The following is a 27,288-nucleotide window of genomic DNA, read 5'->3' on the forward strand; positions in this document are numbered from 1 at the left end:
CCACCTTGCATACTCTAAAAAGATGTACTCCCCTCCCTTTGTCTCTTAGAGGGCGTATACATCTTTTTAAGATGATCCTCGTACCCAAATGGCTGTACCTTTTGCAAATGGCTCCTCTTTGGCTGTCAAAACAGGACCACAGAAAACTCCAGCAAGCTTTGCGCTCTTTTTTATGGCGGGGTAAACGGGCCAGGATTCCTTTACAAACGCTCATGAACCCCATAGCTAAAGGAGGTCTGGGCTGCCCAAATTTGCTACACTATAACTTAGCTTGTTGTTTGAGACATATTCGAGATTGGCTTATGGCGACGTCTACTGTTTCCCCTTATGATTATTTACTGGAATGGTATGGCGTACTCTCCTTAAACCCATTGGTACAATTGCCTTTCTCGATGGTGCCCCCCCACCTAAAACTGCATATACTGGTGCACACCTGTAGAATGGCGTGGAAATTATTTTGCACTATTGGAACTATACCCAGCCCTGTCACTCCACTCCTAGCAATCATGGGGCATGCTCTTTTTCCCCCTGGACAGCTAGGAGGCCCTTTTCAACACTGGCATGGGGGGGGTCTCACTCGCATCCTGGATGTATGGGATCGGAAAACTGGGACGGTGTTACCGTTTTCAACTCTCCAACAGCGGTACTCCATACCAGCTGAGGATCTTTACGCATACCTGCAGCTAACTCATTTCATTCATAAAGAAAAACGATCCTTTGAGGTTACACCGGCAGTTCACAAGTTTTTAGAGGTAATCACGACGGGGAGGAGGAGACAGCTTTTGGTTTCTACCCTTTACAGGACCCTGATGGGGCACTCACCTACCCAACCGTTGCAACAATTATACAACCGATGGCAGGGGTGGCCCCTTTTTTCCCTAACGTTTTTGGAGTTTGTAACGTGCTTTGAAGATATACGAGATATTTCTGAAAATATATTGTTGCAAGAAATACAGTACAGATTTCTCTGGATGAGCCATATCACACCCTATAGAGCCCATCAGATGAAGCTCACGTCCACTCCCAAGTGCCCGAAATGCGGGGTGGATGTTGGTACTTACTATCATTGTTTTTGGGACTGTGCAAGGGTTGCAACATTTTGGAAACAGGTGCGGCAAAAATGTTCTGCGATTCTGAGACAACCGTTGCCCCCTGACCCAAATTTCTGGTTGTTTGGGATGGATGACTCCGTAGTTCCTCCCTTGCCAGCATCTGCACTCCTCTTTGTTTTGCGGGCAGGTGTGATAGGTAAACAGGTTATTCTAACACACTGGGTTGGTGCAGATGGGCCATATTTCGACCATTGGTTCCAGAAAATGGTGCGCCTTTGCTCCCTGGAACACGCTATTACTAACCCGGCCACTCCAAAGAAGTCTGTACACACCTCGCAGTTATGGGTTGCTTTTGTAGAGCATCTGTCTCCGAGGGTGAAAACTTACCCTGATCCATGGTGGACTGGGACCCCGTCCCACCCTTAAGGACCCAAGGAAACACACCAACCACAGGACCAAACCGGGGCTCCAGAAGACAAACGGATTTACCACCAGCTGTACCAAGGGTACCCTTACTCTTCCGACTGAACTGGCAGAGGACGAGAAACCGGGACTTAGGGGCGGGTTGGGAGGGAGGATGGGGGGGGGGGGGCGCTCCTATGGATGGAGAATTCTTTGATAGTTCGCACAGTGTATACTCTTTACTCCTCCTGGGAGGAATGTTGTTACCAGTTTATGGTTTCCTGTAGTCTTGTTGTGTTTTTCAAAACTGCTAATAAAAATATTTTCAAAAAAAAAAAAAAAATGACCATTGAGTAGGTGAGACAGAGATTCGGGTAGGGGATTTGCATGTTACAACCCCCTGGAATTCTGCTGGTAAATTTGCAGGAAATATCACTAAAAATCAAAAGATTCAAACTCCTAAATTACAGAAAGGGTTTTATGAGAGAAATGTACTGGAGAACAGTTCTAGGAAGCAAACAGATTCGCACCCTGACTAACAAAGGGTGTTCAAACATTGGGTGCTGAGTTCCCGGACAAGAGAAGGATACCCAGGCAGGATGGAGGAACGTGCAAATGGTTTCTGTACGTGGTCTTGCCTAGGCTTTTTGGCTGAGAGAAGGTGAGCCATACAGGCTCAGACAACAGAGAAAGCAAAATTTGGCCTTTTGGCTGAGAGAAGGTGACTTATCTAGACTGGGTGACAACAAATGACTGGTCATGAGCTTAGCAGAGTTAAAATCACTGAAAGCTGATACTGCGGAGGGCCTAAATCACTGAATTCTAAACATCCATGAGCCTAGTGGAGCTGTAAACCCAAGCCAGGGAAAAATGTTCTACTGAGGGAGGAGAACTGAAGGACAGTAGCAGTCCAGGAAGTGGAGTTGGGTCCCCAGGAGGGCGTGGACCCCAGCAGCAGATCTGGAAGTGGAGTGGACCCCCTTGAGCAAGGGGACCCCAGCGGCAGTTCAGGAGGTGGAGTTGGATCCCCCAGGAGGGTGTGGACCCCAACAGCAGACTGGGAAGCAGAGGGCATGGACCCCAGCGACAGACCGGGAGGCGGTCGGGTCTCCCCAGGACGGTGTGGACCCCAGCATTGGCACGGATCTTTCAGCGGAGCAGGAGACGGTTTAGATACAGCAGGCCCCCCCCACCCCAGGCCAACACTACTCACCAGCCCAGTTGCATATTTTCACATGGATGAGACTTGGGATAAACGGGGGAGGTTAATAATAATACTTGAATAAGCAGGAATGCAAGAGGTCCCTTCTATTCTGTAGGGTGGTATACTGTGGGGGGCCAACAAAGCCCAAATTGCCAAATATTAAATGTTCTTGCTACCTTATAGAAATGTATATAGTTGTGGAGATTGAGACTACTAACCACAAGTAGATAAGTGAGCTGCTTGACATCCTATTAGCAATGTACATGGTCATGTAGAAATGTATATGCTTGTATAGTCTAATAAACCTGTATATATTTGTACATACTGCCAGCCTTGTTCAGTCCCATTTGTTTTCCTGGGGTGAAGGGAGGGAAATCCCACCTACTAACACCTTCTTCCCTAGGTGGAGGCACCAAGCACCAAGAACATGAGGACCGACGGAGTCTGCCCTAGGGGGACTCCCGCCAGGTTGGTCCCAGACTCAGGAACACCCTGCGAGGTAAGCTGTCAAGGGGGCATTACAAGCACTTAAAATGTAATGCCCCACTTAGAACTATAGCAAAAGTGAGCAAACCATACAATTGGAAAAATAATTACCAATTCCTCCCATAAAATGCCTCTGAAGAACAAAGAACTTATCATAATTGGCCAGAAATAAACAATAAATGGGGAACCACCCTGACTTAGCAACCAGTAGTTAGGACCATCACTAATTGCATCCAGCACCCGTCAGAGTACAGAGCATCACTGACAAAACAGAATACTCTGCCAACAACTGGGGCAAACCCCAGAGAAGAGACCAATCTCTGAATGACCTAACATAATTCAAAGATGGACTATACATCCATGTAAAGAGCCAAGATTTCAGTAATTTTCGAAAAGGGAAAAGCTGTTTGGTGAGACTTGTGAGACTATTCCAAATAGTAGAGGTAAACACCAAAAGGCTCTATTACATGCCACTGTACATCTAACATTGTCTTTTGACAGAATAACCAGCAGCATCTAATCTTGCGATCTCAAGGAATATAACCAGAACCCAGACCTTGAAAACTAGACAAAATACCTTAAACTGAGTATGGATCATTAATGGCAGCCAATATAGGGTCCCTCAGGCTGCATCCACCTGCCCCTGCGTTCTGAACCAAATGCAACCTTCTCAAAGTTTTAATAAGTAACCTCACAACTAGTACTCCTGGGAGAATTCTGTGAAACTGTGCAGTGTAGAATTGGTGCAGAATTCCCTTCCATGCTGAATTCTGTATTTGCCTTGCAGAATTTGGTATGGGGACCAGTAGCCAATAGCGCAGGCCAGAAGGAGGAAGCACTGACATCAGCCCACACAGCTGAAAGTGGCAGAGTCATACTTGGCCTGCACAGGCAAAGGAGGTTGTGGCCATGGGTGATGGCATATGCGGGCCCAGAGAGGTAGCAGCAGTGGGGGTCCACCCATGCCACCGATCTAGAGATGGGAGCAGATGGGTTGGAATCTGAGAGGGATAGCTAGAGAAGAGCTGGGGGGTTAGGAGAGAGAGCTGGGGGAACAGAGTGAGAACTGAAGAGGAGGGTCAAGCTTGGAGGAAGGGGAGCAGAAGAGAGAAAGCTTGGGGTATATCTAGTAGTACTTTATAAATGATCAATAGTAGTAGTAGTAGTAGTGGTAGTAGTAGTGGTGGTCTTGCTAGGACTTCCTGCTGGGAGTGAGGATTTGAGTCTGATGGGGAAGAAAGAAAGAGAAAACTGTGGAAGGGGTTAAGCCTGGGGTGGGGGGGGGGCAGAGTGAAATATCTTGCTTAAGGGTTGGAAGAATGAAAAAGCTGGGGGCAGGTTTTTGAGCCTAGGGCAAAGAAAGAGAATTGGAGGGGGGAGGTCACTCCTGAGAGAGGCAGAGAGAGAGAGCAAAGGTTTTGCTGAAGGTGAGGGGATAGAGGACTGAGGGATGGGAAAGCAGGGAAATGCTGAGGGGATGCTTGAGCTGAGTGGTGCAGAAAGAAAGAGAAAGTTAGGGAGGGGTCAAGCCTGGGGGAGGCAGAGAGGGAGAGAAAAAAAGAGAATATAGGGCTCAGCCATTATAAGGGGGCACTTTGTTTGGGGTGAGTTTTTGGGACATGGGTTGGGGTTTGGGGGGATGTTACAGAAACATTCAGAGATATTCACTGTAAAATTGATTTCATTAGAAAATTTTAGACCTTATAAGTGATGAAAAGGAGTTGATTTGTACAATGCAGCTAACAGAGACTGCAGTGTACAAATTTTTATTGATGTCAGTTTTACAATGAATACCTCTGAATGTGTCTGTAACAACATCCCCCTAACCCCAACCCACCTCCTGAAAACTCACTCCGAATGAATGTGCCTCCTTACAATGGTCCGTATATATAGAGTATTAGCCCTAGAGTCTCTCTCTCTCTCTCTCTGGTGCCTAATGGCGAGCTGTAGCAAATGGCCATGAATACAAAAGCATCTCTAGCCACAGGTAGTTTTTTAATGGAAAATAAACATGCATAGATTTGAAAATGCAATCTGTGTGCATTATTTTTCTCCCTTGACATAAACACCCCCAGGAACACCTCCCCTTAATCCTGTTAAAAGTGCATATACTGTGAAATCCTAGGTGTATGTTTAGCCAGTTTTTAGACAGCCCTATTAGTTGAGTAAATCAGTACTTACCTGGGTAAATGGCTATTTCCTCTTTAATTGGGATGACAGACTGCATCCAGCAATACACCCGCTCTGAAGTTGTGCTCCTAGCAAGAGTCTGGTAGAAATCAATCTTGAGGAGCGATTTCTAGATTCAGTGTGAAACCTCCATTAACAACTAGTTCAGGATATTCTCTCATTTTGGAATTTAATTTGAGAACATTAAGGCAAGATTTCTTTCACCACAGATTTTGCTTTTCTTATTTTTAATTTGTCCCTGAAAGAGGCATTTTTTCCAAACCATGGTCATATCAGGACTTCAGTTTTATCCTTGGATCTGTTGTGCTCGGGGGTGGACCCTTGTCCTGGAGCAGTGGAGAACAGCTCCCTGGTAGGGACCAGGAAGCACCTGCTCCCAGGGGGCGGAGCACTGGAGGAGACAGAGGCTAGGATGAGCTTCACCACTGGAAGCCCGCGGTCCCCCCGGGTGGAGGCTGGAGGTCAGATGGAGTGAGGAAGACCACAACAGCGTAGGCGATGCAAGGCAAAGGACAGAGCCAGAATCAGGAGATGTGGTCAATGGCAGCCGAGGTCAGAATCTGAAGGTCAGTCCGAGGAGTAGTCAGACAAGGCAGGGGTCAGGTTCCGGAGGTCAGACGAGGTCACAAGGCAGGCAGAAGTCAGGATCCAGGCAGCAGACAGAATGGTCAAGGGACAGGCCGAGGTCAGTACCAGAGAGTCAGTCCAAGGGGAGACGAGGCAGACGGACCCTGGAACAGAAGGATGCTGGAACAAGGCTGGAATAAGACTGGAACAAGACTGGAACGCAGAGGCAAACTAGTACCTTACAGTGCCGACCCGATTGCCAAGGCAAGGAAGTGCAGGCAGGAACTTCCTTATATTGAACATTCAGTCAGGGTGCGCCATGGAGCTAGGACCCGCCCCTGGCCCTACAAGAGACCGAACTCCGGCATGAGGCCTGGTGCGCAGTGGAAGACCCGTGACCGCCGCCGCGGGACGCCGAGGCCTGGAGGAGCTCGCGGATGCTGCTGGGAAGGCCGACTCATGACCTGCAGAGGAGCCAACGAGGTGAGCAGGACCGTGCGCTGGCCGGGTGCAGACGGGGCGCGTAACAGGATCGGTTCATTTGTTTTTAACAACAAGTATCATTTTTGCAGCTGTTTTCTTTGGACTCTGTCTTATTTATTGTATGTTTATAAATTGCTCCTTATTTTTATATAATTATTATATTATATTTTGACATACTATATGAACACTTGGTGGTTTTATACAAGTGCATTAACATTTATTTATTTATTTAAAAATTCTTATATACCGCTTATACAATTTAGTTAATTGATCTATGTGATTTACAACTTAAAACATACATAAAATTCAAAGTAAGATAATTCAGTAAAACACAAGAAACAAGTTAACAAACAGATAATGTAAATAAAAACTTAAAAAGGATACACAAGAGCAACCTTAAAATTGAGGTATTCCAGTAACAAAAGGAAAAGACATGAAATCTATGATTGTGTGATGTTGTAAGCAATAGTGTATGAATAGGTTTTTAAAGCTTTTTTAAATTCTTTGATATTGGATATAAGACGGATGTCCTCAGGTAAGGAGTTACATAGAACTGGACCAGCGACTGAAAATGCGCGCTTACGGGTCAGATCCAATCTTGCTGTCTTTATTGTGGGCACTTAAAGAATACATTTGTTCAATGAACGTAATTGACGAGATGGTTTGTAGAGTCTTAGCATCGAGCATAGCCAGACTGACAGGATTATAGATTAAATTGTGTATTGTAATGAGAATTTTGTATTTAATACGAGATGATATCGGTAGCCAATGTAGGAATTGCAGCATTGGTGTAATATGATCTTTGCGCTCTATACAGTAAAATGGATTGCGCTTCATGGACGCTTCATGGACGCGGCTTGCATTTGCATGCCATTTAAATACTGTATCGAGCGGTATGTGATCCAAACTGTGCGCGCGGCAAACGAGCGGGCACCCGGCACTGCCGCACTTTTTCTTACGCACCCTTACTGTATCGGCCTGTTAGTTAGTAATTTAATTTGAAGCAGATTCTTTGAATCAGATTCGGAATGTGGGAAAAACTTGAAAATTATGTTAAATTCGAACTAGGCTGAAATTTTCCCAGCCAACATTCAACCTTGTGAGGTCAATTATCAGACTGTCCACACTGGGGAACGAGTCCAGGAGTACCTTTTACCGTTGGGCTTTGCATCCAGTTTAAAAAAGTAAGCATGCATTTACTGTCACTTTCAAACTTCTTGTGGGAAACAAGGTACTTCTGGACTTTTGCTCCTCCTCTTCTCGTGCGGGTCCTTTTGCCATGGAAAACACATATTGGAGTTGAAAATCCAAACCACACATGACATTTTCCAACCCTCGACCTAGAAACGTCCCCAGGAATGCCTCCTCTATAAGCAGCTAAAGGTATACATGTTCTTCCGCAAGGCGCACATGTTTACTACCTTGAAGGACAGCAAATGTCAGATGGACAATTTACGCAGGTAGCCACTATTCACCGGAGTAAATGGCTTTGAAAATTGTTCTCTGAGATTTATTTATTTATATATTTAGTATTTTTCTATACCGACCTTCATGGTTAAATACCATATCAGATCGGTTTACATCGAACAAGGGGACTGTAACAAAAAATACACATTTATTTTTAAATAAGTGAATAAACAGAAGAATCAAAGTTACATTCAACAGGGATGGTAAAACTTGGAAGCTTAAGCAGCTGGAAAGAAAGGCCTAAGAAGGCATAAAGTTAAGAAACATAAACCAACACGGTAACATGGTTAGTGCTTGTGGGAGTTAAAGGATGTCAAAGTCCATAGGTCTTGGGAAGTGTTAATCATCTATTGTGTGTCCGAGGGATCTGGGAAGGCTTGTCGGAACAGCCAAGTCTTGAGTTTTTTCTTGAATGTGAGTAGGCAAGGTTCCAGCCTGAGGTCTGAAGGGATGTTGTTCCACATGGCTGGGCCTGCTATTGAGAAGGCTCGGTCTTTGGTTGAAATGAGGCGCGTGGCTTTGGTAGGAGGGGCTTGTAGAGCACCTTTATGGATTTCTCTAATCGGTCTGATTGACGTATGAAGTTTGAGTGGGATTTCGAGATCAAGTTGCAGGTGATTATGGATGGATTTGTGTATTATAGAGAGTGATTTGTGTAGAACTCTGTAATTAACTGGTAACCAGTGTAGATAACGGAGGATGGGAGTAATATGTTCTCCTCGCTTGGTGTTGGTCAGAGTTCTGGCTGCCGCGTTCTGTATCATCTGTAATGGCTTAATAGTTGAGCTGGGGAGGCCTGTGAGGAGAGCGCTGCAGTAATCTATTTTGGAAAATAGTAAGACTTGTAGAACTGTCCTGAAGTCGTGGAAGTATAGTAATGGTTTGAGTCTTTTTAAAACCTGGAGTCTGTAATAGCAATCTTTGGTCGTGGAGTTGATCATATTCTTTAGGTTAAGACGATTATCGAGTATTACTCCGAGATCTCTTACATGAGTGTGGGTGAGCAAGGAATTGCTGTGAGACTGTGAGAGGAGGTTGTCTTGGTTGGAAGAGATGAGGAGGAGTTCGGTCTTTGAGGCATTAAGGACCAGGTTTAAACTGTTGAGAAGACTGGTGATAGATTTTAGGCAGTTATTCCAGAGCATGAGAGACTTAGCGATGGATTCTATTATGGGAATCAGAATTTGCACGTCATCTGCATAGATGTAGTGAATTAGATTGAGGCTTGTTAGCAGTTGGCAAAGGGGGAGGAGGTAAATGTTGAAGAGGGTGGGTGATAGGGAGGATCCTTGAGGAACACCCAGAGATGTCCGTAAATCCCTAGTCAGGAGTGCAATTTGATTGCAAGCACAAATTAGAGAATTATTGCAAAGGTAGATTTAGACAATCATTATTTTGCACAAAACAAACAAAAAATAAGAAAGTCCAGCTATTTGAATTACCATGTTTTTTAGCTTATGAGACCATGGATGTTTGTGTATTTCCCTTTCAGCAATTAAGCAACAAAAAGCACGGGTCTGCCATGGTGACCTTTATCAGTCAAGATGTCTCACTATACAAGATAACACTATAATAAAACCATCACTACCAAAGGATGCAGAACATGACTGCTTGAAATCCCAAAATGGATATTCCTAGTATAAATCTTTTTAACATTTGTTATCTATTATTTTAAGCCTTTATTGAGGGTGGGGGTTTCATATACACATTGGGAAAAGCCAAATAACTCTTTGATTTGCCTTCTCTGATGTATAAGCTCTCTAGGAGGTACATGCCAGAGATGAGGTATGAATCGAGCTCTTGATGTACAATTTCCAGTCTAGTTATATTGCTTTTTTTTTTTGCCCGAGGCTAAAACGGAAAGCTAACCATCTGCTACTGTTGCAACTCAACTGAGAAGTCTGAGAGTCAAATTGTAAGCTAAAAAAGAAAACAGGCTTTTTCTTAGCATACAGACAGGTGAATCCAAATCCAGTAGGTTATGCACCTCTACCAGCAGATGGAGATGGAGCAAAGCTGACATCACGGTATATATATCCCTGCAGTGACATCAGCCCGCCAGTATTCTCCATCTCCAGCAAATGGTGGATGTGCATCTCCCTACTGGGGATTACTTTTAAGTTTTTAAGGAGAAAAGAAGAGGAAAATTAATTCACTCCACTCTCCTGTACTGGTCCCTCCCTCAGTTGAGAATTCCTGAGATGATTTCCATGGTCCCTCAGATGAGTGCCTTTGTCCGGTAGCTGGTTTTTCAACTGGCATGGACTTAGCTGTAAAAAAACAGCTGAAAGGCAAGCAGGAGCAGGAAGCCGAATTGCGGTGGTGAAGGTCTATGTCCTCTCCCCCCGCAACCAGAGACCGACCTTGTACTCAGCCAGGATGGGCTGAGCTCAGGTAAAAGGTATTGTAAAAAAAACAAAAACCCCAAAAAACAGAGAACGCAGAGAAGGGGAGTTGAATAGGGATTCCTCCCTCTCCCCCCAGTCTCCATGCTCAGCACGCAATTCAACAGTCATTCCCGCCTCCGGTGGTGTTCTGGGGAAGGGGAAAGTCTGGTGGGTTGAGCAGCCCTTGCAGCTAGGCCCCACTCCAAGGCTCTTCTGGTTCACCACATGGTAGGCTGTGGCGGTGTTTTTGCATGGTTTTTTGTGTACCGCAGACTGCCCTCTTCAGTTCCGTTGGATCGGGCTAGTGCACCCGACTGCGTCCTGTTGTGCGTTTGGTTGAGTGCCTAGTTGGGCACCTAGCTAGGCACATAGGAGCACCTACCAAGGTGCCTATTTTTTGCGCGTACGCACGCGCCTTTTTTGCGTGCATTGTCTGAGCATCCTGAGGGAACTCAGATTGGGCACAATGTTGTCAGGCGCCTGCCTGTTAAGTGTGTTGGCCAACTATGGTGCCCATAGGGAAAAAACCTAAGGACCTTGCCCTATGTATTGCTTGTCATATTCGGGCATTTCAACCTGGCGTTCCCTCGAATTTGTATCAGTGCTCAGGGAGAATTACCTCCTTCTGATTTTACTAAGCCTGGTTCTTCCCAGCCTAGAGTAGGAATGGAAAAAAGAGCTGCCTGAAGGGTCGCCTGATTTTGGAGCTTCCCTAACTGGTTCCTCAGTGGGGAAAGATAGTTCTGTGGACTCAGATCAGTTGGCCCTGGTTTTGGCATGGATTCTTCTGCCTTTTCTTCATGCACAGTCCCTGGCTCCGGTTACTCTTAACAACTCAGGATCACAAATGGTGAAATCCCGCACGTCTGGTGCTGCAGGTAAATGCTGGGGTACACCTGGATTCGGTCTTCCCGATAGGGACATAGATGACACAGATGATGAGACCGATCCTTACTTCCTAGAGAATGGGGAAATTCTCCGGGATTGGAGCCATATAGAACTATGTTGAGGTTCTTTCATAGAGATGAGTTACTGGCTCTGATTTCCCAGACATTGAAGATGCTGGGAGTACTGGGGCTGACACCATGTCTTATCCAAAGAAGGATCCTATTTGAATTTCCTTGTATAAAGCCTCATGCTTCTTCCTTATTATGAGAGCCATTCAAGAAATAATTGATCTTGAATGGGGCACCCCAGAAGCTAATTTTAAAGGGTAACAAGTCTTGGATGGACTGTTCCCCCTGGATTCAGCTGTGAGAGAGCACTTACATTTTCCGAAGGTGGATGCACTTGTGTGTGCTGTTGCCAAGCAGATGGCTGTTCCCGTAGAAGGAGGAGTGGCCTTAAAGGATGCTCAGGATAGGAAAAGTGTGGATATTCTTAAGCAGGCCTTTGAAGCAATGGCAATTAATTTGCAGATAGCTTCCTGTTGTTCCCTGGTGGCTCGCTCCTGTTTACTGCTTTCTCAGGAGGTCGATGAATCTGGCATGAATTACAGGGCAGTGATGGAACCAGCACCTGCCTTTTTGGCAAATGCAGGCTGCGATTTGGTCTGCACTTCATCCAGAGGGGTGACTTCAGTAATAGCTAGGTGTCAGCTATGGCTGAGAAATTGATCGGCTGATACAACCTCAAAATTGCCTTATTTGGGAGTGAGCTGGAGAAAATGGCCAATAAGTGGGGTGAGTTCCTTGTTTACCAGAGGATAAGAAACAGGTGCCGTGATCCTTCAGCATGAGAGGTCGTATTAAAGGGTTCAGGCATTTTCGACCCTACAGAGGAGTGACTTATCAGAGGACACGAGCTTTGGGTAGATCTCAGTCCTTTCTTCTCAGGCAGCCTAGATGGGGTGCAGGCTCAGGTAGTGGCGCACCCTGAGCCTCACAATCAAGGTGTGCCAACCCCCCTCCAGATTATGGAGATAGGAGGTTGTCTATCTCTTTTTTATCGGAGGTGGGTCGAAATCACGACAGACCAGTGGGTGCTGGAGGTGATAAAAGATTACTTTGTGCTGGAGTTTCGCAGTGTTCCTCAGGAAGTGTTCGTGGTGTCTCCCTGCAACTCTCCTCAGAAGAGACAGGCTGTGGAGGTTATATTGTCAAGACTCCTCAGCCTGCGGTCTGTGGTTCCACTGTCCATCTCAAGTAAATACAGGCCGATATTCCATTTATTTCATGGTGCTCAAGAAGGAGGCTCTTTTCGTAAAATCCTAGATCTCAAAGAAGTCAACCGTCATTTGCATGTGACTCATTTTCATATGAAAACCTTGTGCTCAGTGATGATGGCAGTGCAGTCGGGGGAGTTCCTGACATGGATTTCTCCGAGGCGTACCTGCATATTCCCATCCAACTAGAGCATCAGTGATTACTGCATTTCATGGTTTTGGAATGTCATCGGTTTCGAGCACTAACCTTTTGGTTTGGCCACTGCGCCCAGAACTTTTTCCAAGGTTATGATGGTGGTGACGGCGGAATTGAGAAAATTTGGGATCCTGGTACACCCGTACTTGGATAACTGGCTGATTTGGGCCAAGAGTCTGGAAGACAATCTCTGGGTCTTGCGCAAGGTGATCTCCTTGTTGCAGGAGCTAGGCTGAGTTGTGAACCTGGCCAAGATCAATCTTCAGCCATCACAATCACTGGAGAATCTCGGTGTTTGGTTTGACACAAAGCAGGGCAGAGTGTTCCTGCCAGAGGGCCATGTCCTGAAGCTGATGTTGCAGGTGCGTCTATTGTCGAACACGATACGCCCGACAGTGACATCCTATCTTCAGGTGCTTGGATTTATGGCAGCAACCCTGGAGGTGATGCCATGGGCAAGGGTGCATATGCATCCACTTCAGCACTCTCTGCTATCTCATTAGAACCCACAAGACTACTTGATAAGGCCAGTGGAGGTCTGCTCTCAACTACAGTGGTGGTTAAAAGGAGATCATCTCAGAAAGGGGGGTTTCCCTAAGATCATCAGACTGGCTAGTATTCATGACAGATGCGAGCCTCCAGGGTTGGGGAGCTTACTGTCAGAAAATGACAATGCAAGGGCATTGGGGTGCAAAAGAGTCTCTCTGGAACATCATTCGGCTGGAAGCCCGTGCGGTCCGGTTGACATGCTTGCGGTTCAGCATCAGATTGCAGGAATGAGCAGTCTAGATAATGTTGGACAATGAGATGACAGTGGCCTACATCAATTGGCAGGGAGGAACCAAGAGCCAGTAAGTGTCGCAGGAAATAGACCAACTTATGGAATGGGCGGAAGTGCATCTTCAGGAGATCTCAGACTCACACATTGCAGGAAAAGACAATGTAAGAGCAGACTTTCTCAGCAGACGGAGTCTGGATCCAGCAGAATGGAAATTGTCAGACGAGGCTGGAAGCCCATGCGGTCTGGTTGCATGCTTGCGGTTCAGCGTCAGCGTCTAAATAATGTCAGACATAGTGACGACAGTGGCCTACATCAATCAGCAGGAAGGAACCAAGAACCAGCAAGTGACGCAGGAAATAGACCAACTTTTGGAATGGGCAGAAGTGCATCTTCAGGAGATCTCAGCCTCACACATTGCAGGAAAAGACAATGTAAGAGCAGACTTTCTCAACAGACAGAGTATGGATCCAGCAGAATGGGAATTTCAGACAAGGCATTTCAGCTAATAGTGGATCGCTGGGGCCTTCCATTTCTGGACCTGCTGGTGACTTCTTGCAATGCGAAGGTTTCTCAATTCTTCAGTTACAGGAGAGATCAAAAGTCATTGGGCATTGATGCTCTTGTGCAAGAGTGGCCAGAAGGCAAGTTGTTGTATGCTTTTCCCCTGTGGTCTATGTTGGGCAGAATGGTTCAGAGGATCGAGAGTCACAGGAGGATGGTGCTTCTAGTGGCACCAAATTGGCCCAGGAGACCATGGTATGCAGATCTGCGAAGGCTTCTGGTGGACTCTCCCCTCCAGTTTCTGCTGCACAGGAATCTGCTAGAGCAGGGGCCTGTTCTTCATGAAGAATCAATTTATGGTATGCCTTTCAGAGGGCTCGGTTACTGAAGCGTGTGTATTCGACTGCTGTGATTGCCACCTTGCTATGAGCGAGAAAGTTCTCTACTTCCTTAGCCTTTGTGCGGGTATGGCGAGTTTTTGAGACTTGGTGTGAAGATCGAGGGCTTCTTCCTCATTCAGTTAAGATCCCACTTATTTTGGAATTTTTTCAGGATGAATTGAGTAAAGGGTTGGCTCTTAATTCTTTGCAGGTTCAGGTGGCGGCTCTTGCCTGTTTCCGAGGTCAGGTGAATGGTGGACCCTTGTCGGCTCATTCAGATGTTGCCCATTTCTTGAAAGGAGTGAAGCATCTTCATGCTCCATTGCATTTACTGGTACCCCTGTGGAGTCTTAATCTAGTTTTGGATTTTTTAGCGGGTCCTACCGTTTGAACAAAATGGAGATAGATCCAAAGTCCTTAAAATTCTTTATTGTAGAAAAGTGAAGTACCGTATTTTTTGCTCCATAAGACGCACTTTTTTTCCCCAAAAAATGGGGGGGAAATGTGGGTGCGTCTTATGGAGCGAAGGTAGTGTCTCTCCCTCTCGCGCGCTGTTCCCCGCCCCCTCCCAATCAGCATGGTGACGCGGGTGTGTCATATTCTGCCGGCGGAACTTGAGCTCCCTGCCCGTCTGCTGTTCCCGGGGTGCATCTCCCTCTCGCGCGCCGTTCCCCGCCCCCTCCCAATCAGCATGGTGACGCGGATGTGTCACATTCTGCCGGCGGAACTTGAGCTCCCTGCCGGTCTGCTGTTCCCGGGGTGCATCTCGCTGCGAAGGCCGGCGCCGCGCAGGTCAGGCATCAGCTGTTTGAACTGCGTGGGCTATGGAGGCCCCTCCAGTTTGGATGGCTGGCATTTGACCTGTGCCGCGCCAGCCTTCGCAGTGGGATGCACCCTGGGAACAGCAGACCGGCAGGGAGCTGTTTGAACTGGAAGGGCCTCCGTAGCCCACGCGGTTCAAACAGATGATGACTGACCTGCGCCATGCCGATTTTGCAGTGAGCTGCACCCCGGGACCGGCGGGGAGCTCGGGCTCTGCAGGAGGACCTCTCTTGCAGTCCAGAGTAAGAACTTCACTCCTTGTGGTTTGGATGTATTGGAGGGTCATGGGGGTGGTATACTGCCTGGGATGGAGGACACATGACACAGACCAGCAAATAGAATTACTGCCTGTGCTGATTAAGTGGCTACCTGTTGAAATATTAGGAGCAATTGCTCTCCTAATCAATGTAATATAGCCCTGACTATTTATTATTGAACTTTGGAGCAGTCATGAAAGTTTAAAATAACTGGTGTGAGAGAGCTGTGTGAATGAGGGAGAGAGTCTGAGTGTGTGATTGTCTGTGGGTATGTGTATATGTGAGGGAGAGCCAATGAGTTGAGTGGGGGAGAGTGCTAGTGAGTGTGAAAGAGCCTTGTATGATTGTGAGGGAGAGAAAAGCAGCAAGTACCTGTGTGGATGTTCTCTGCCTTACTATAAAAAAACAAAACCAAAAAAATATCCCATGGACTGCCACCAGCGGGGAGCTCCGTACAGAGCCCATCAAGGGGACAGAATTATTTTTCTTAATTTTCCTCCTCCAAATCCTAGGTGCGTCCTATGGTCAGGTGCGTCTTATAGTGCGAAAAATACGGTAATTGCCCGACTCTGGCTGAGTTTCGCCCGTTTAAAGGGGGCTGCTTCAGGGGGCAACAAAATGTAAATAGATATTTAAATAACATATAAAAAACATATATAAAACATATAAATACATATATGAAGGACATATAAAATACATATAAAATCCCACATAAATCATAATACAAATAGTTTAAATAATATTAAAAGTGTAAGGCAAAGGAGATAACATGTATGTAAATAAATTATATTTAAAAGGATGATAAAATAAAAGTGAACTTCAAATAATATGAATAAGAGGAAAAAATAAGTCTATGGCATCAAAATGAAGACTGATAAAGAACAATTAGATACCTGTGTATATAATATATTATTCAAAAAGTGTTGATGGGGGAGTCCGAGGAGAGGAGAAAGAGGGAGAGACTTCCTAAACCCATACCAACACTCAGAGAGGCCTACCTCGGCGCTCCTAGGAGGTGAGAGACCCCGGAACATCCCACGAGCCTGCCGTGGGTGCAGCGGAGAGGCGGAGCCTGAGTGACATCATCAGGAAGTGCCTGTTGCTATAAGTTCTGGCGACAGACGCTGGGTTTTGGGAATCCGAAGAGAGGAGAAAGAGGGAGAGACTTCCTAAACCCATACCAACACTCAGAGAGGCCTACCTCGGCGCTCCTAGGAGGTGAGAGACCCCGGAACATCCCACGAGCCTGCCATGGGTGCAGCGGAGAGGTGGAGCCTGAGTGACCTCATCAGGAAGTGCCTGTTGCTATAAGTTCTGGTGACAGACGCTGGGTTTTGGGAGTCCGAGGAGAGGAGAAAGAGGGAGAGACTTCCTAAACCCATACCAACACTCAGAGAGGCCTACCTCGGCGCTCCTAGGAGGTGAGAGACCCCGGAACATCCCACGAGCCTGCCGTGGGTGCAGCGGAGAGGCGGAGCCTGAGTGACATCATCAGGAAGTGCCTGTTGCTATAAGTTCTGGCGACAGACGCTGAGTTTTGGGAGTCCGAGGAGAGGAGAAAGAGGGAGAGACTTCCTAAACCCTTACCAACACTCAGAGAGGCCTACCTCGGCGCTCCTAGGAGGTGAGAGACCCCGGAACATCCCACGAGCCTGCCATGGGTGCAGCGGAGAGGTGGAGCCTGAGTGACCTCATCAGGAAGTGCCTGTTGCTTTAAGTTCTGGTGACAGACGGCGCACCGCCGCCATTGGTGTGCTGCCTAAGCTGCGCGCTCCGTAAGGGGCGCGCGGCTTGGTCCGGCTTAGGCCGGCGAAGGCTGGAAGGCTGCCGGGTCTTTTTGAAGTGGAGTGTGAGGTGGACTCTCTCCAGCTGGAAGCTCTTCTAGGTATATTTGTTTGGTAAAGTGAGGTTAAGTTCTATCTTGTACTGCTGCTTGGTTTGTCTATTGCTTATATATGATCATGCCTCATACTAAACGTAAAGGAAAGGTCAGACAGGAAGCCTTAACCCCTGTGAGACCATCCTCTGTTCAAACAGCTATTACAGGATATTACTCACCGGCAGAAACAATAGCCTCGGAGTATCCCATTGAAGGAAGAGGTGGTGAGCAGCCATCTCCCCTTCTGGGAGAAGTAAGTCTAAGTCTCGGGGCACCATTACCACCTTTCCCCCCCCGTAGCTCTGCATCCGACCATGAACTAGGCTCATTCTCCTTGCGAGATTCACTTGGGGAAAAGAGTCCGATTAAGGAGTTTGTGGGATTAGGAAAGTCAGAGCATGTTGAGCAGGGAGATTCTATACTCCCTTCTCCGGGGGAGGGACCTAGCAGGGCAAGTACACCTGCTAGTAGGAAAGATTCTAATTTACCCATGGGGGGTAGTGATAGACAAGAATCACCTACATTTAAATTGGATAACCCAGTGTCAGGTGTGTTTGCAGGAAGTCCATCAAATATAACAATGGATACATTGCTTTACAAAAGATTATTATAAGCTTAAATGGTAATATTAAATATATGCAAACTGTTTTGCTTAATATAAACCCAACAGTGACAAGTCAGGCTGAGAAAATGACTAAAGTGGAAGAGGAGATAAAACAGATAAGATCAGTACAAACAGTGATTATTCAAGGTGAAAATGCCTTATTGAAGAGAATTGAAAGTATTGAGAATTCTATTAAGTATACTAACTTGAGAATTGTAAACTTTCCAAAGTGTAAATTAATTTCTCCTTGTGAGCAATTGAAAAATTATTGTTCAGAAGTATTATCTATGTCAGTGGAAGAATTTCCTTCGATTTACAATGCCTACTTTATCAGTTGGAAGAATGAAAATGTAACTGAGCAAAATGAAGTAGAAACATCACTTAATGTCACAGAATTAATAGAAACATCTTTCAGTTCCCAAGTAGAGAAAAGAGGCACTCTATTGGTTAAATTTAAACAGTTGTCTGATAGAAATAAAATTTTGAAAATGTTTTTAGTAAAGAGAGCCTCTCTATACTTGGGACAGAAAGTATGGGTATACCCAGATTTATCTAAAGATACTCAATTAAGAAGGAAAACATTTTTGACATTAGTAAATCAAGCAAGGACATTTGGGATACAAATTAAATTGAGATTCCCTTGCAAATGTATAATGAATACTGGGGGTGAAAAATATGTATACTATGAGCCGGAACAGTTGGAAAGAGTCTTGGAAACACAACGAAACCAGGGTGAAGAATAGAATCCATTACTTAACAGATGGCATGAGTAAAATTGTTTTTTTTCTGCCTATCCTCATCTGAGATAATTAAGTTAATTGTTTTGTTATATTATATTATTGACTGCTCATATACAGGACTCCCCTCCTTTAGTAGTTTTGTAACGTCAGATTTGAAGGTTTATTATATTGTTTTGTTTCCTCTTTTATGACATCATTTAAAAACGATTTAATGGTTATTTAACCTTCCTTTCTGTTAAATGATTCAATTGTAAAGATTGAATATTGTGAAAAATTATTAAAATATAAATAAAAAAAAATTGTTGATGCAGGATATGATAAATAATAATCATCTATCGGGGTTCTTGTTGTAGCACAAAAATTAGGACCTATTGAAGTAGCAAAACCATGAGAAAATAAGTCTTTCTTGACATAATACTTAATATTATTGATAAAGTCTTTAATATCATACTAATTATATATATATATATATATTTTTTTATTTTTTTTTTTTTTAAGGGTGTGTACTCCTCTGTTATATCATCTAAACCCGATACTAATGGGTATATTATATATATTTTTTATATATTTTAATAATGATGAGCCAAGAATTATTTAAAATCAATGAGTTAAATATTTTTATATATTTTTATATTGAGGAGCAAAACATTTTTTGCGGTACCAAACGGACTACTCTTTACCGATACTGAGCAAAAAACAAAAAACAAAATAAATTGTAGTAAGTATAATGTACTATTTCTAAAATACCAGAATACTTAGTAATAACACGAGGCACATAGAGCCAACAATGAAAATAAATAAATAATAACAAAAAGCAGCTAAAGTATTTTACATACAGAGTGCAACCAAAAATTCAAATCGGATATGCACCCAATTCTTTGCTGTAACAGTGCCTACAACATGGGAGTAATAGAGACCAGAAACGAGGTGTAAATAGTAGTCAACAATAGGCGCTCCTTTTAAAATCTACCCCTTAGTGTAGCTGGGTTTAAAAAAGGTTTGGATAAGGTGTTGGAGGAGAAGTCCATTAACTGCTATTAATCAACTTGACTTAGGGAATAGCCACTGCTATTACTGGTATCAGTAGCATGGGATCTACTTAGTGTTTGTGTACTTGCCAGATACTTGTTGCCTGGATTGGCCACTGTTGGAAACAGGATGCTGGGCTTGATGGACCCTTGGTCTGACCCAGTACGGCAATTTCATATGTTCTTGTTCTGCGCGTCGAGTATCCAAACTACAGGCCTTGTCTTGATGGAAGCCATTGCTACAAGTGACTCCAGGGGCGATACAGCTGCGTACTATTCCTTCCTTTTTGCTGAAAATAGGGTTGGATTTTTATTTAAATCAGTCTATTTCCCTGCCGTCTCCGGACAGAGCAAAAGATGCGGAAGAATATTGTCTATTATGGCCTTTGGATATCAAAAGGCATATCTTGAGGTATTTAGATGTTTCTGAACCTCTCAGAAAGACAGACTAGCTGTTTATTCTCCATGGTAGGAGTAAATAAGGTGAGCCAGCATCGCAGGCTACAATAGTTCACTGAATTAAGGAGGTAGTCATGGCCGCATACGTGGATGTTGAGCAACTGTTGCCTAGTCAGGTTAGGGCTCATTCCACTAGGACTCAGGCAATGACGTGGGCGGAAGTTCAATTGTTGTCTCCCATCGTCATTTGCCGAGCTGTGACATGGTCTTCCTTACACACTTATTCCAGGCATTATCGACTGGATGTGCAGGCCCGGGAGGATGCAACCTTTGCATGTGCAGTTTTGACTGGACCATGGGTAGCATCCCACCCTGTTCAGGAGTAGCTTTGGTACATCCCACTGTTTTTGGATTCACCTGCCTGTACGCTAAGAAAGGAGAAATTACCTGATAATTTCACAGACAGGTGAATCAAACTTCCCACCCTTGGCTGCTGAATATTGTGCTATGGTCCTCCTGTGTGGCTGTGTGTTCCAAGGAATACTGGTAAGTGTCAATCCAGTCCCTAGATGAGTGTTATTATACTCCTTATCTGAGCTCCGTGTTTTCCTGTTTCCTGAGTGCTGGAATGGTTATCTGTTAATAATCAAGTTTTGCTAGTTTGTCCACAGTTGGCTTTTGAAGAGAATACTAGCAGGCTGATGTCAGTGCAGGGTTATATATACTGCGATATCAGCTTTGCTCCATCTCCATCTGCTGGTAGAGGTGCATAACCCAAGTGGTTCTAGATTCACCTGACTGTACTAAGGAAAAGGAAATTATCAGGTAAGTAGTAATTTCTCCTTGATAGTCTAGTAAACTGCAATAGAATTCAGAATAACCTTATTTCCACTGTCTCCTCACACTCCTTAGAGCTTTTAATACCTTTACAATTTCAGAAGATGGATATAAATAAGACTGATGAATTCATATCAAACTTCTGCAGGACACTAAATGATTTGTGAGTCGTATAGAAGTCAGCCACCAATAATCCTGTTCATACTCACCGTCAGCTGAAAACCAGATTACTCAGCAACATTTGTTGTGTTTTGTAGGCCCAGATGGTTTCTCGTATGGTGGTTCAAATGGAGAACTGAGATCTGCCTGTATAGAGGAATTCTTGCCTGTGTTCGATTTTGGCGCATACGTGGAAACAATGTCGCAAGTTAATGTGGTGTATCCAGATTCACCGCCATGGTAAGAGTTTCAGCCTCTTCCAGAGGTTATACTGAAGTCATTTCCATGGTCAGGATCTGAGCTATATCAGAATATCATTTCCAATTGGTAAATAAACATGCAAAAACATAGTAACCAAAAAGTATAATGTCCTTAAACGAGCTGGAAATGCTTTTTCAGAAACATTTCTAAGGATACCCAAGTTGAACTATAGGATCAAACAGATATGCATTTTTGCCTCACTGTTCTGTTCATTTCAAATAGATTTGAAACTGAACAAGTTGGAAAAGGTGTACTCCTTGTTGGACTAGACACTTCTTTTTGTTTAGATCCTGCACTCTAACAGTAGACTTACGCACAGAAGAACTTATGCACATAAGTCCATCTGTTATTGTTCTTTAATTGCCAGGAAACCTATGTTTGGATGTGGGCACTTCAGTGCACACCCAACAAGAATGCAGATGGATGGACAGGCACAACATCCTCCCATTACTCTTTCTTTTGTGTCTACAACAAAGAGCCCATTTAAAGGGAGATGCCTTTTGGTTTCATTTCAGAAAAAGTTAAGTGGGGATTAAATTAAAACAATGCATTTCAAACTCATTTTATAGAAAGCTAAAGGAGAACTGTACTATAGCAATATAATACAGTAATTTAAAATAAAAAGAGGCCAAAACACGAAGAGTAGAACCAAAGAATAAGAACTTTATCTTGACATTGCATTGGGGCCCTTGTTAGCCACACCCATACTATAAAGTACAGTTTTGGTGGCTACATGTCAAGAACGTTTAGGAAAGAGCTAGAAAAGGTCAAGGTAAGGACAACAAAATTAAGCATTCTTATCAAATCAAACATTTTCCTCAGGAAAATAAGGCGCTTAATGGGAAAAGATAATTACATTGTGCAAACAGGTTAAAGAGCATACAAGGATCCTGCAGGGGACACGTATACTTAAGGTCAACAAAAATGACAAGGAGGCACCCTCTGTGATTAGGTGTTTTGGAACACTTAATATCTTGTATGCAGTGTCTCCTTGGAACTGCTTCCATTAAATACCTTCATCCTTGGAAGTTGAACCTTCCCCCCTTTCAAAGAATCCACACCAGGGTTTGGAAGAGTGAATCAGGGACTCAGTCCTAGTATCAAGTGTGCTCCAGTCTTAAAGGTGTACCAGGAAGGCGGAACACAGATTACCCCAATGCCTTCTTGGAAGCCCACTGCGGGGTTGTAATCACTGCTTTATGTGGGTTACCCGCAGTAACATTTTAGAAGCCCGTTGCAGTCATACCACTGTTTATTTCATTTTAAATGTATTTATTTAAAATGTAGTGAACTTAACTGTTTAATCTAGCACTGTAGTTACAATACAGCTCAGAAGAAGCTTGTGCTTAATTGGGGAGGGGAGGGGTGGGCAATATTCAATGTGCTCGTGTTGGGACAAAGACCACGCACCCTTTGGCCAGCAGGCTTAGCACTAGTTTTCAAAGCGAAGGTGCACACCATCACCTGTGCCTTCTTTCTCTGCAGGTAGATTTTTTTGCTAGAAAAAGCAAGTGTGAAAGTTGGAAAATGCCTTCGATGCATGAGCTTTTTCGTTCTTGACCTACATGCCCCCAGGAATGGCTCTCCCAGTGCTTTGAGCAAAAACACAGGGACTCTTAGGCCACACTGAGGAAGGCTCACTTTCAGACAGCCAATTAATGTGGGGAACACACTCTTTACCAGCATAAACCGCTTTGCAAATTGTCATCTAGGGTGACCTGCAGCTCAGCTAAAGCAGACATCAATGAGCTACTTAAGGTTGGTCAAGGAGAGGTGAGATTAGGAGACTGGAAGAATTTGTTATTGCTTATATCATACTGCCCAGGCAAATCAATATTTCAAACAGAAGAAATTATGTGCAAGCAGCAATCCTGCTAAAACAATTGCAACTCACGGGCTTAAAGGAAAAGTGAGACAGAAATATATTATTTAGGGTAAACTTTCTCACAGGGAGAGGAAAAATGCTAGAGGAGGAGTTAAAAACTCTCTTCAAGAGAGGGAAAGACTAAGAGTTTTAACAGAAATAACAATGGCCTTTTCTACTGACCAAGAAGGAGAGTGTTTCCTGGTAGTTAATATTCTGGTGTAAGAAATCTCCAGAGCGTTAACAAAAGGAAATATAACTCGGGAGGTCAGTAGAGCATGGAGACAATAGTTTTGCCCTCTATAGTTTTCTTTTGTTATTATATCTGCATCTTCTTGCTTCTCACCCCTTCCTTGTCTTAGTTACATTTTTGATGTATTTTTCTGTTTGGGTTTATTTGGGGAGAAGCACAAACATGGGACTCAGGCCCAAATTTAGGCTTAGGCTACAGAAGCAACTGCCCCCGGTACCATATTTTCATAGGCGCTGGAGTGCCAGTGCTGCCATTCCATCGTCTGGGCCTGTCGCCCTTCTGGCGCAAAGCCCATAGCAGCATGGGGCCTATGAGACCTCCTGTGCTGACAGGGCATGTATTGGCTCCACCCCCACTCCGCATGTGCTTCCAGTTACCATGAAAACCAATGCTAGGGACAGGGCCACCCCAAAGCCTGTGAAGGCTCACTGGCCTCGTGCTGAATTTTCTTGTTGGTTGCTGCTTCAACAATAAAATTGGTTGTGGACTTAGCATTGCTGATGGCGCTGCAACTCTGAGGTGAAGGTAAAGACATCAGGAGAGGGACGGATCTGGCAGGGGTAGAGTTGGGGGGTTTCTGGCACCACTGATAACTAGGAAGAGCCCCCTCCTTCTTGCCTATGGGTGCCCTGATTTTATGTCCAGTTCTGCATGGAACAGTCCCCCAGTGGAGGAAGAGAAGGCAAAAATGACACTGGAATTCAGGCAAGCCTGAAGCAAGCTCAGAAGGTCATTAGTTTGTGAGAAAGCAAAGATAAAATCAAAGAACAAATAGGTTATGAAGTATTACAGTGGGAAGAGAAAGTGGGCTGATGAAAGGGGCCTTGTGATTGTTATCTGCCCTTATAGTCTGTTTGCACAAATAAACACTATAGGAGGCCTGAGGCCTCCTGCTGTGAGGTGCCAGTGGGATTCTAGCCTGCAGGCAAAGAAAAATAAAAGGGCCAAAATAAAGTCCCTATCTCATAAATTATCATATAAAAAAAAGCAAAGGAAGAAAATCAAGATGAGCTGTATTCCTTGTCATAACTCTGATAGCTGCTTCTCTGTTTGAGCTGGGGGGAAAACTTATCAGAAACTTATCAGGATTAAACAAAAAACCACCACAGCAGGAGAAGAAATTTTAAAAGTCTCTAATGTTTCTAATGTAGAGACTATCTTTAATGGTGATATAATTACCAGTGCAACACTGAACACAAGACAAAAGATTCCTGGGAGTGGAGAGGAGAGGATCACCTTGCTGGTGGCTGAAAGGAATCAGTAAGTTTTTGCTTGGGACATTGTCTTTGGGAATATTATTTAGTGTGTTTGTGCTTTTAATAGTCAGTAAGGCAGGGAATAAACTGAAGTTAGACTGTATTTTTAAATAGTCAGGCAGCTAATAAGCAGTAGTGTGTTTATTTTTAATAGTCTGTAAGGCTAAGTTAGAGGGTTTGTTTGTATATTAAAAAGTAAAAAAAAAGTTGCCAGAAGCTAGAAATAAGCTAGGAGCAGTGTATACCTAAGTAAAAAGGTTGAAAACTTCAGCACTCACCTCGGAAAGGTGTTACGGTAGTGTGATTTGGTTTGATTAGGTACCAACATTTGTTAATCAAGAGAGCAGTGAGTCAGTCTGGCTGACTAACTGAAGTTAGACTGTTTGGATTTCCCAACCCTCCCACCCCTTGCCCATCCACCCCTAGCTCATCCTTTAATTTATAGGCAGGTGCCACTTTCACAAAAAAAACCCCCAAAAAAAACCTTATTGAGAGTTTGATCATTCCCCTTTGGCCACTACCAGACATGTAGTGAATTCACTAATACATTTAAAGGACATTAATTAGACACATTCCTACTCCCATAGCAACCTAAAACTTAACTAGGAATTGAACAAATTTGAGATGATGGCAGCAGTCCAGCAGCAAGAGGGGGGCTTCCCAGTCTTTTGCATCGAGTGTCACACGTATGATTTTTTACCCACCGGTGAGAAATTGTACATGTGCATGCGATGCAAAGAGCTCCTGTATCTCAGAGAATGAGTTCGATCTCTGGAGGCTAGAGTAGCAGACCTGGAGGAGCTGAGGCAGACAGAGAGGTATATAGATGAGACCTTCAGGACATAGTAGCCAAGTCCCAGCTTCAGACTGGCAGCCCTGGTGCTGTTTTGGAGGAAGAAGGTCTCATGATCGGAGAGCATCAACCTGGTGCAGCAGGAAAGGATCCTGCAGCAAGGACCTGCTCTCCAGGTGGTGCATTCTCCTTTTGCACCAAGGATGTGTCTCCAAGGCCTACTGCCAAGGAGGGAAGGGTTATGTCGGCCGTCATAGTTGGAGATTCGATTATTAGGAATGTAGACAGCTGGGTGGCTGGTGGGCGTAAGGATCGTCTGGTAACATGCCTACCTGGTGAGAAGGTGACGGACCTCACGTGTCACCTAGATAGGATTTTAGACAGTGCTGGAGAGGAGCCAGCTGTCGTAGAACATGTGGGCACCAACGACATAGGAAAATGTGGGAGGGAGGTTCTGGAAGCCAAATTTAGGCTCTTAGGTAGAAAGCTTAAATCCAGAACCTCCAGGGTAGCATTCTCTGAAATGCTCCCTGTTCCACAGCGCAGGTCACCAGAGGCAGGCAGAGCTCCGGAGTCTCAATGCGTGGATGAGACGATGGTGCAAGGAAGAGGGATTCAGTTTTGTTAGGAACTGGGGAACCTTTTGGGGAAGGGGGAGTCTCTTCCGAAGGGATGGGCTCCACCTTAAACAGGGTGGAACCAGACTGCTGGCAGTAACCTTTAAAAAGGAGATAGAGCAGCTTTTAAACTAGAACAAAGGGGAAAGCTGACAGTCGCTCAGCAGTGCATGGTTCGGAGAGAGGTATCTTCAAAGGATACTAATGATGCATTAGAATTAGGGTATCCTGACAGTGAGGTTCCAATAATAAGAAAAGTAGTCCAAGTGTCTGTAACTAAAAACTCACCTGAGCTAAAAAAAATTCTAACATATCCCTATCAATTAAAAAGCAGAATCAAAATACAAACAAAAAACAAACTTTGAAATGTTTGTATGCTAATGCCAGAAGTCTAAGAAGTAAGATGGGAGAATTAGAATGTATAGCAGTGAATGATGACATAGACTTAATTGGCATCTCAGAGACATGGTGGAAAGAGGATAACCAATGGGACAGTGCTATACCGGGATACAAATTATATCGCAACTCGAGTCTCAGCAGAGGAACCTCGTTGCAAGGCGAGGTACTGAAGCCGGGGCCCAACCTTTATGCTCGGCCGGCGTCTGACGTCATCCCGGGGGCAGTCCCGTCTCCCCGGGTGCTGGACCTTCATAAGAACATAAGAAAATGCCATACTGGGTTAGACCAAGGATCCATCAAGCCCAGCATCCTGCTTCCAACAGTGGCCAATCCAGGCCACAAAAACCTGGCAAGTACCCAAAAACTAAATCTATTCCATACTACCATTGCTAATGGCAGTGGCTATTCTCTAGGTGAACTTAATAGCAGGTAATGGACTTCTCCTCCAAGAACTTATCCAATCCTTTTTTAAACAAACTGCACTAACCACATCCTCTGGCAACAAATTCCAGAGTTTAATTGTGCGTTGAGTAAAAAAGAACTTTCTCCGATTAGTCTTAAATGTGCCACATGCTAACTTCATGGAATGCCCCCTAGTCCTTCTATTATCCGAAAGAGTAAATAACCGATTCACATCTACCCGTTCTAGACCTCTCATGATTTTAAACACCTCTATCATATCCCCCCTCAGTTGTCTCTTCTCCAAGCTGAAAAGTCCTAACCTCTTTAGTCTTTCCTCATAGGGGAGTTGTTCCATTCCCCTTATCATTTTGGTAGCCCTTCTCTGTACCTTCTCCATCGCAATTATATCTTTTTTGAGATGCGGCGACCAGAATTGTATACAGTATTCAAGGTGCGGT

At 44.5% G+C, this 27,288-nt stretch overlaps 1 protein-coding gene across 1 annotated transcript in view; it reads left to right on the forward strand.

Annotated features, from left to right (window-relative positions):
* BEAN1 (brain expressed associated with NEDD4 1) overlaps window positions 1-27,288 on the forward strand; it is a 98,021-nt gene that overhangs the window by 22,969 nt on the left and 47,764 nt on the right. Inside the window, exon 3 of the mRNA XM_029608180.1 lies at window positions 21,084-21,225. Within this exon, the coding sequence (XP_029464040.1) occupies window positions 21,084-21,225 (142 nt within the window). The remainder of the gene's footprint in view (window positions 1-21,083; window positions 21,226-27,288) is intronic.

The sequence above is a fragment of the Rhinatrema bivittatum genome, chromosome 7 (genome assembly GCF_901001135.1).
Source record: "Rhinatrema bivittatum chromosome 7, aRhiBiv1.1, whole genome shotgun sequence".
In the NCBI taxonomy this organism is placed as follows: Eukaryota; Metazoa; Chordata; class Amphibia; order Gymnophiona; family Rhinatrematidae; genus Rhinatrema; species Rhinatrema bivittatum.